The sequence below is a fragment of the Trachurus trachurus genome (assembly GCF_905171665.1).
Source record: "Trachurus trachurus genome assembly, chromosome: 1".
In the NCBI taxonomy this organism is placed as follows: Eukaryota; Metazoa; Chordata; class Actinopteri; order Carangiformes; family Carangidae; genus Trachurus; species Trachurus trachurus.
This window is the reverse complement of record NC_139891.1, coordinates 5,517,646-5,528,514: the sequence shown is the minus strand read 5'-3', so window position 1 is coordinate 5,528,514 and position 10,869 is coordinate 5,517,646. Positions and strand designations below refer to the sequence as shown.

The 10,869-nt window shown below is 41.9% G+C and overlaps 1 protein-coding gene across 1 annotated transcript; it reads left to right on the top strand.

Annotated features, from left to right (window-relative positions):
* Positions 1-346: 346 nt before the first annotated feature.
* Positions 347-10,537, top strand: pld5 (phospholipase D family member 5; the record flags this gene model as incomplete). Its single annotated transcript, XM_083975284.1, has 10 exons — positions 347-379; positions 2,390-2,526; positions 3,849-4,032; positions 4,273-4,381; positions 4,852-4,979; positions 7,638-7,835; positions 8,532-8,683; positions 9,508-9,673; positions 9,792-9,882; positions 10,278-10,537. The coding sequence occupies 10 exons, from the start codon at positions 347-349 to the stop codon at positions 10,535-10,537; spliced, it is 1,458 nt and encodes a 485-aa protein (XP_083831410.1).
* Positions 10,538-10,869: the final 332 nt, after the last annotated feature.

The window sequence follows — 10,869 nt, the reverse complement described above, 5'->3', positions numbered from 1 at the left end:
GCGGGGGTTGCTGGGGCTCTGAGCTCCAGCTCTGTATTGGCCATTTGAACAAGAGGGGCTGGTCTTCCTCCATCTCTCCCACTGCCTCCACCGAGAAGCAGAGAGAGAGAGCACACACACACAAACACAGACAGAAGCTCGTCAGATGGACCAGGAGCTCGGGGGCACACACACACACACACACCGTCCAGGACACTGAGGAACCAGCGAGATGAAGACGATGGTGGGGAGTGAAGACAACAGACAGGGCTGCTGGGTAGTGAGGGATGGCTGAGAGAGAGTATACAGATGTGTGAGTGAGCTGCTGTTTCCAGCTGTCAGAGAAGTTTGAAGGAGTGCTGCTCTCATGGCGGGACCGACCACACAGGAGCCTGTGAAGGTGACGTTCACAACTACACTTGCTTCACTCTGCTTGAATGTAATCTGACGGTGTTCTGACAGTGTCTGAGGAATTTCAGTGCATGTTTTCCTCAGGATTTTCTTCCATAACTTATTTGTTTTACTACTTTATTCAGATGAAGTCTTCAATTCATTCAATGAATTCAATTGACCAGTGAAAACGCATTACAGCAGCATCTATCAATTATCTTCTTTATCGATCGGTTAATCAATGATCTTAAGTTTAATGCATGACAAACAAAAGAGGAAATTGCTCTGATTTTAGACCCAGAAACCAGCTTAGATTGTAGATTTTGCTTAATGAATGGTACGAGTGATTATATTGATCAAAATTGTTAACAATTAATTTTCATTTAATATTAATGTTTAATAAATATCCATTTAAAATTATGAGAATAACTTACTTATAAAAATGTATTATCTTATCTTATCTTATCTTATCTTATCTTAACTTATCTTATCTTATCTGGAGGTTCCTGGTTTTGTTCAAGCAGCTACCATCAAACATTACTCCATCTATTATATAAAATACAATAGAAATGGGTCATTTCACATTAGATCACTTTAAAAAGCTGCAACCAGCTGTTTGTACTTTCTACTCGATAAACAGTGGAGGAGATTGAACTGATCATCAAAGCTGTTGCCAAGTCATTTGGCACAACTTCAAATGTTTCCTTGAGCCCAATCATCAGTTCAACCCAAGGACATAAAACCAACAAATGAAGAAACAAGCAAATGTTTGGCACTTTTGTTTGATCAATGACAGTTATGAGGATTAATATGTCATAGATTCATTGTCTTTCCATCAACTCATGGTTACAGCAGCAGATTCAGCACTAACTATGTCAGGTTACTTTAATGCCTCCACCAAAATGTGAAATATTCTATCTCACTGCGTCATCTTGTGCATTGTGCATCAACTGACCGGTCTCACTCTGTCAGTCTTGTTGAGGGTTTTATTTCCTTGCGGCCATGTACACATCCACTTGTCAGGCCTGGGTCCTTGACTCTGCTAAATAAAATGAAGAGCTCCCTGGTCTCAGTGGACAGCAGAGGGGTGTGAGGTGCATCCGACTGGCACCAGACTTTCAGCCTGATTGCCTCAGACAAACACAGTGTAGAAATCCCCCCCAACCCAATTGTTATTCTTTTGTTTAATGGTAAAGAATCTCATTAAAAAGCTGTAGCCTATCTGAGAGGGATCTTTTAGAGAAAAGCTTTTGCGTACACGACCAAACTTTACAGCAGGATGCAATTCATTTGATTGATCCAACGCAAAATATATGTAAGGCGATGTTGACGGCTCAAGAACCCGACAAAGCCGAACGGGGCGGGGAAAGAGACACGGTGAAAATCTGTGGTCGTAAGCAAAACAGGAAATGCCTACCTGCACTTTTAAAAGAGTTAAAACCAAAACTCCTCAGGCTGCATCAGGGCTGCTGCATTATAACCCCTGATCACACTGTCAAGCCACCCTATACAATATACAGCACACACGCCCCTGCACACAAATATAGCCTTTAATATTGCTTGTCATATATATGGGTCCGTCCGTCCTGGCACAGAGGTCATAAAATCTCTTTCAGCTGGGATTTGCCTGGAGCAGACAAAGCAGGCGTTATACAAAAAAGCTTAAAAACAGAGCTCTCCGATATTGCTTATAGCTGGGTATCAATTTGCCTTCTGCTGGGGAGCGTTCCACTTCACTCGGCCTCTGCTCTAGTGGTATAAAGTGAGATTTGTGAATGTTGGGGGATTTTGGCTCCAGGGCTTTGAATTTCTCTGCAGCCTTGCTGTCAAATTAAAGGTTTCCTATGTCTAAAGAAGACATAGAGCTGTTGTTGTATTGATCATGAATCCTAACCTCTAATCAATGAGGACATTAACATTTGATGACTTATAATTTCCTTTTGTACACCCCTGCTGCACTATACCTGCCACAGTGTGTACTATGCGTATATGTGTGTCTCCAATCTCACTTGTCTTCCAGACCCAGCAGAAGTGCATCGCAATCTTCGCCCTCCTCTGCTGCCTTGCCGTGCTGGTGGCGCTCATCTTCTCGTCAGTGGACATTTGGGGGGACGATGAGGACGGCATCACAGAGGAGAACTGCAGCACAGACTGTCGGTAAGATGTTCTGCATGAGCGACGTCAGAGCAGAGAAAGGCAACAAAAATTTCCATCGGTAGAATTTCATGATATATTTAACATAGAAGAATACATAATATTTCATTGAAAACTGGTGTAATTATTGAATGGCCCCATCTTAACTTATGTATTGTGTCATTGGCTGTACAGTGTGGGAATAAAGGCTGAATTTAATGTATACAAACTGTCACAACATGACTGTTTATTGTACTGATGGACATTTGCTTGAAACCACTTTAGGGTGATATGTATTATTATTATTATAACCTTTATTTAACCAGGTTTGTCCCATTGAGATCCAAGATCTCTTTTGCAAGAGAGACCTGGCCAAGAATGGCAGCACATAAAGTTTCAACACATGGTCACATCAATCATAGACAAAAAAGAAACAAATAAAATACAAATAACAATTGAATTTTCAAAATTAGTTAGAAGAATTTACAAGATTAGTCAAACATTTGCACTCCTGAAGCCTGGATGTAATGGAATTTATCATGGAGAGATACCAGACTTTGGAGTTTGAGCTCTGACTGCAAAATGTTCCATGTACTCGAAGCAGAAAATCTAAAAGCTTTCTTCCCCATTTCCGTTCTCACCTTACGAACAGTAAAATGACAAAAGTCCTGAGAGCGGAGACTGTAGGCCCTGTTAGTCAAGATTAAAAGGGATGATAAATAAGATGGAATCATCTCCAGAATAGCCTTGTAAATCAGCACATAGCCTACCAATGGCCGAGCCGGCGCACATAAAGATGGCCAATTACACTACTTACACCAATTACTTGACAACTACTCAGGATAGCTTACTGCACACTGAAGAGTGTGGCACCTACATTTACCATAATGCAGCTTGACAGTTGATAGTTTGTGTTATGCCACTAGTGGTTAAAGCAGAAGTAAGCGATCCGGTGGTTTTGGCTAACTTCCTGTCAGCCGATGGAGTTAGCAGTCCCCGCCCTCGTCTTGGCTGCACACACAGAGAGGACCGCCCCTTTATGCCGTTCTCTCTTCTCATTGGATAAAGGTTGTAGGATACAAGGAAAGTTTTCTCCTCAGCTTACAGCAGAGCAGAGTGACTGACAGACCCGTGTTTCGGACCAAACACTCTATAAGTGATTGCTGTCGGAAGATAGAACTATTTAAGACTTATATTAACATAAATATTCTGCTTACTTCTACTTTAATATAGCCTAAAGTCTAAAGGTGCAACATTAGTAATTCCTGTAAACAGACTTTGCTGTGTAAAAGGTGAAGTTCCCCTTGAAGGCTCCTTGCGCTCACACCAACATATGTTCCTCTCAGCATCGTGCTTGTGGAGAATATTCCAGATGACCTCCTCCTCCCTGTGGATGGCAGAACGCACCTCCCTCTCTCTGTCGGCTTTCACACGCTGTTGGACCAGGCAAAGCGCTCGGTTGAGGTGGTGTCACCCGTCTGGGACTTGAACCCCTGGGACCTGGAAACAACACCGAGCATCGCCAAACAGGTACAAAAGCCACAGCAGTCTGTCTGAATATTATCCTCCTTTACATTCCTACAGAACATGGACCGGCATTCCCCAGGTGTCCTATGAGAGGGAAATGCAATTATTTTCAAGCAAATCTATATGTAGCGTCTTAATGAGGTTAGTCCTGCAGAGATAGAAGTATTGCCCTTTTAAGAGACATCCGGAAACATCGCTCAAACGCTCAACTACAGTGTTACAGAACATCGCTCTCTTCCTCAGGGTCAGCTTTTGTTCCAGAGACTGCTCAGCCTGAAATCTCGTGGGGTTAAACTGAAGATTGCCAGCAGTCTGACTAACTCTGCTGAACTGAAGACCTTGGCAGAGAACAGTAAGTGGCTGTCACGTTCTTATTTTATAAAAGCAGTTTGTTTAAACCACTGTAGCGAATCAGAACGAAGATTTATATCTCCTAGCCCACATAACAACATTTCTTGTGCGTGGATCTCATTTTAGAGATTTTCTTATGACAAGATTGGTGAATCTTTCAGCAGCCTGTTGTTATATGAGAGCATTATGTATTGTGTATATTGCGCAGAGCAGGGAAAACAGATGTGGACTCACTGACATCATGCAGGGTCATCCACCACCTCCACAGCACGCTTCATACAACCTTCATGTCAGCCAAACTATACAAGGTCAAAAAATTATGAATGTGCAAATGTACCTGACCGGTTTTCTGTCAAAGCCTTTGTCAAAGCCTCTTTGGCTGTCTGCACATTTGACTCACCAGTTCAAGGCTTTTCATTTTATTCAAACTTTTCATGCTCTCACCTCTCTCTGTTTCTCACGCTGTCGTAGACGCAGAGGTTCGTTTTGTTAATACGACAGCTCTAACCAGAGGAGGACTTCATTCCTCATTCATAATAGTGGATCGGAAGCACATTTACATCGGGAGCGCTGATATGGACTGGAGGTCACTCTCCAAGGTAACAACAAGCATCAACAACACGAGTCTGCAGAGTAATACAAGGATAAATGAGCTGCGCAATTCATTTTCAAGTAACTACAGTAACTTCTGGTCTCTCAGAAATAAAAGCTGCACATATACACGCACGTTTAATTAAATGATAACCTTTGCACCCTGCAGGGACTGGAAACACAACACGGAGTCTAGATTAGTTTCACTCTACACCTGAACCTTTTCATGCAGCTCTCCAGCAAATCTTAATGGGCAGCGAGGATGATTTAGGATTGCTGTCTGAGGCGAGTCAGGAAGACACGTAGCATTTCACTTTGCATTTAGCATTTAATTCACAATGGAGGAGGAGGACCCAGCTAGGGAGCATTAGCATACTGTAACCTGAAGTGATTACCTGGCACTTTTCATGCTTCAGTGCTGGCTGGAGGTAGAACTACTGTTGAGCGTAATTAACTAAAGAGCCAGAGGGAAGAAAGGCATGGGCATGATGTGTGTGTATGTGTGGCAAGGTAGAAATAGTCAGAAAAAAACTCTACTAATGCTGTGTAGTTACTGACAAGATGAGTCTCCTGTGCTGTTTTCAAGCCATGCTGGTTGATGGTTGTTAGGTCAGCACCATTTGATCCTCTTGTCACACACTTTGATATAGTTTAGTTTCATGACATGTATTAGCCACACGCAATTAAAGTATGAATCTACAAAGAGGAAAGACGTAGGAGAGAGTGGGGTAAGATGAGACGCAGGGTTAGTTGATACACCCCTCGTTTCTAGGAAATCATAAGAAAAAATGAGCATGTGACCAAATATTTATTTCATGGTGTCTGTGAAGGTAAGGACCACATGGGTAAAGTGGTTGGACATTTGTGTCCAAAGAAACATTTTTTTATTCTTGAAAGTGAATTTGGTCGATCATAAGTTTCATGAGAATTGTGTTCAGACAAAAAGAGACAATTGTAAATTTACATGAGTTGTGGTATAGCCTATGAACTACAACATCAGGTAGTAGGCTTAGCATGAAAGTAGTCTTATACCACCAATAAAGTCAATATGGTAGCTCTGGGGTAAGTTGAGCCATTGATTGCTGATTGCTGATTACAATATGTACGCTCCTGGAACCAGGCACAGTTGTTTATGTAAGCCAAGCTTTAGGCTACTTTCAAAGAGAAAAATTAGGGATTCTTCCCAAGATGCAACGTTAAACGCAAAACTCCTCAAAACTCCTGAGTGGCTCAGCAGGTCACAGCAGTTTGTGTTCACCTGCAACAGGTGGAATATTAAAGGGATAGTTCACCCAAAATTCAAATTTCACTCATTATCTACTCACCCTCATGTCAACTAAGAGCTGTGAGAATTTTCAGAGTCCTCCGTTCCTTCTCTGAGTTACGGGGGGGGGTCCGCACAGCAGTATTTGTCCATATAATGGTTGTCAATGGATACCAACTTTCTTCGTCCAAAAAGACACACCAAAAAACATCCAAATACATACTGCTCGTCTGTAATGTCCCTCTTGTATTGAAGCCCCGACATGAGAAATTGTTCCGAAAAAAATTAAATATGTCTATATTTCAAGCTTGTTTGTAGTGGAAGCAGTGTCTCAGTTCACTGCTCTTCCTGTGTCAGTGCAAATCTCGCGTGATTTGCACTGACCGGCGGAACAATTTCTCATGTCGGGGCTTCAATACAAGAGGGACATTACAGACGAGCAGTATGGAGGTATTTGGATGTTTTTTGGTGTGTCTTTTTGGATGAAGAAAGTTGGTATCCATTGACAACCATTATATGGACAAATACTGCTGCGCGGACCCCCCCGTAACTCAGAGAAGGGAGGGAGGACTCTGAAAATTCTCACAGCTCTTAGTCGACATGAGGGTGAGTAGATAATGAGTGAAATTTGAATTTTGGGTGAACTATGTCTTTAATTAAATGAGGAGGGAGATGGATGGAAGGGAAGGAGGGGTGTGGCTCAACTTACCCTGCTCCTATGCTCAACTTACCCCATAGTTGAGCCACGAGGCCACTTTTTTTGGACAGGCTATATTATCAAAACAGTTACGTTACACTCATTCTGTTTGTTTGTAGGGATGTACTGTATTATATATAATTGTCTTGATGTAGCTAGTGACCCTGAATGTGAAAAGTGGGTCATCTTACCCCACTCTCCCCTACCAACCATAACCACTGGCTAACTCCCGCCACAGTCCCTACCTGTAAAACCAATATCTGTTTGGTGCTAATTAGCCGATGCTAACAAGCTAAAACACAACAAGAATATTCACCAAGCTCACCATACAGTAAACCTGTGCAAAGCAGCTTGTTAGCAATCAGCCCTGCATGTGAGCATGGTAGCATGATGCTGATGTCAGCATTTAGCTCAAAGCACCACTGTGCCCCACCAAGCCTCTGGCCTTAAACCCTTAGCTGCTTGTTACCCTCAGAAAGAAAACCATTATAGTCTTATAAATTACTAAAACATCATCAGATTATCTGACAGCATATAACTATTCTCTCACTAACATCAGCATCATTTTAGACTTCCATTAAACTATGCTGTATCTGTGTATAAGCGTGTTTATGAATTAAGCGAACAAAGCTGCACTCGCAGTAAACTGCAACTTTTCTGCTGCATCACCTTTTTTCCTGTGTGCTCCTGTCTGACGCCCCACAGAGGAAAGAGCTCGGGGTGCTGGTGTATAACTGCAGCTGTCTGGCTCTGGACCTCCATCGAGTCTTTTCGTTCTACTGGCAGCTCCATGAGAGGGACTACATCCCCTCCATCTGGTCAAAGAGAGTTACAGCCCTCTATGGGAAGAACGACGCCTTGGAGCTCCAGCTCAACACCACCGATGCCACTGCTTATCTGTCTGTGAGGACTGACATTTTACTATGTTTACTGCATGCTCAAACAAATCACCTCTATACAGCCAAGAGGTACATGTAATAGCCTATACGACTGGTTCATATTCCTGTTAAGACACCAATTTCCTGCCTCTGGACTAGATGGCTACATCTATATGAAAGTTTCATTACTGACTAATAACAGACACACACACAGCGGGTGATTAATCATCTTAATATCACGCTGAGGAGCATCTTGAGTCTCACTATCTCAGTACCTCAGCCTAATTTGACAGTAATGAATCTTGCTACCCCCTAAGCGACATGATGCTTACCACTTGCATTTAAGGCATTTATCATCCTATAGGAATTAATGGAGCCACACTGTCACTGACTGCCGGCAACTCCGACCTGCTCTTGTGTCTCATTTCATCTAGCAATGATACATTACTATGGAAATGTGTTTTGTTGTTTTTTCTTGCCCTTTCTTAAATTGTTACACTGAGACTTTCAGACATTTGGGGCCATTAGGCCTATACTCGGCCCAAAGTAACATTTCTCACTGGAGAGTAAGTTAATATACTGTTGCGAACTCCTGTCTGTTGAAGTGAAGCAAAGTGGATATTAAAACTGTCTTAGCCTCTCAGATTTTCAAGGATCAGGATTTCTGAGTTTAATGTAATTTTGGGTGCAAACTCGTCCGTGTGATGTATCGTTTCTACAGACCTCTCCTGAAGTCTTCTGCCCGAAAGATCGCACCAGAGATGTAGAAGCTATCTATCAAGTCATTCAGAGTGCAAAGATATTTATCTACATATCTGTGACGGACTACCTCCCTCTGGTGAACAGAAGATTCAGAGCAAACTCCGTCACAAGGTACAGAGTCTGACCGTAAAACACTGAATGTGTTGGAGCTTGGGCCTTCTCTGTAATAGATGGCTTCATATCTGACAACAAAACCCAATATAACCTGTATTATTGTTGGTCTGTGGAGGAAAAATATAATGTTTTCATGTTCTCACCTCTACTTAAAGGGATAGTTCACCCAAAATTCAAATTTCACTCATTATCTACTCACCCTCATGTTGACTAAGAGCTGTGAGAATTTTCAGAGTCCTCCGTCCCTTCTCTGAGTTACGGGGGGGTCCGCGCAACAGTATTTGTCCATATAATGGTTGTCAATGGATACCAACTTTCTTCGTCCAAAAAGACACACCAAAAAACATCCAGATACCTCCATACTGCTCGTCTGTAATGTCCCTCTTGTATTGAAGCCCCGACATGAGAAATTGTCCTGCTGGTCAGTGCACAGTGAACTGAGACACTGGGAGCTTCGGCTACAAACAAGCTTAAAATATAGACTTTAATTTTTTTCAGAACAATTTCTCATGTCCGGGCTTCAATACAAGAGGGACATTACAGACGAGCAGTATGGAAGTATTTGGATGTTTTTTGGTGTGTCTTTTTGGATGAAGAAAGTTGGTATCCATTGACAACCATTATGGACAAATACTGCTGCGCGGACCCCCCCGTAACTCAGAGAAGGAACGGAGGACTCTCTTAGTTGACATGAGGGTGAGTAGATAGTGAGTGAAATTTGAACTTTGGGTGAACTATCCCTTTAAATTTTAGGGATACATTGCATATGTACCATTACCTTTTGATTGCTAAGCACTGTCTAATAATGGTTACATCAAAAGGTATTGGTCGTCTATCGATGAAGTGATCAGAGAGGCTGTGGTGCTGAGAGGAGTCCGAGTTCGCCTACTGATAAGTTTCTGGAAGAAGACCCACCCCCTCACTTTTAACTTTGCCACCTCCCTCAAGTCACTCTGCATGCAGCTGCACAACTGTTCTCTGGAGGTGGTACGTCAAAATTGTGGTTCGGTATTTACAGTGAACATCTGGACATTCCCCTTGATTCATTATGCAAATGTGCAATATTTAACAGGTATATGTTTATTTATTTTCTTCGTCTCTGCAGAGGTTCTTTAGTCACAAAGAGCAAAGGGATGATATTCAACATGGACTCAACCACAACAAATACATGGTGACTGACAATGCTGTCTACATCGGTACGTGTCTGAAATTTAGTTTTCTTCTTTGGTGAATGACATTTAGGTCAGAGCATTTAACTAAACAAACGGTTACAGTTAACCTCCATGGATATACAAAGACAACCTCACATAGTCACATTCACACCTACGGGCAATTATGAGTTGTAATCAACCTCACACTGTGGAAGGAGATCCCTGTAGAGAACCCACACAAGCTGAGGGAGAACATAGCAACTTGACACAGAGAGATCAAACCAAGAGCCTTTTTGCTGTGAGGCAACAGTGAAAATGACCACATCTGCATGTTTACAGTCAGATATGAAGATGTAAATCACAGAACTGGATTTAAAGTGATCTTTTATTGAGATAAAACCTGTTAGATACACTATCTGAGGTTTGCTCTTTGTCCACAGGGAACCTGGACTGGGTTGGTAGTGACTTTGCCTTAAATGCAGGAGCTGGGCTGGTGGTCCAAATGGAAAACAGTCCCGAGGAAAGGGGAGTTACAATCCTGGAGCACATCAAGGCTGTTTTTGAAAGAGACTGGAGGTCACGTTATGCTAAGAGCCTGCAAGGAAGCAAAGATCATCAGGGAAAATACAGAAACCTGCAAATGAAAATTCATGAGGAGACTAAGGAGGAGAGCGGATGGAACAGCCCCTTGTCTTTATAAGCACAGAAGGTCTTTTAAATCCTCACACCTCACAGGATTTTACAAATATGTTAATACGATATAAGAAAGTATTAAGCTACACTTTGATTTGTGATCATATTTTAATAGATTCAGTTAGAATGAACAAAGGCAACATTGAAGTATTGCTTTGATTCAGAGATACAGTAATAATATTTAACTGCTTATTCTTTGTCGACTGTTATATGAGCATGACATGTACTGTTGCATGAATATTGAAAGCAATATTCATATACAAACTATATAAGACAAGCAATATGATGATTATAAAATCAGTATGCTCTGTATGTCAAATCTATAGATGTATCACATCA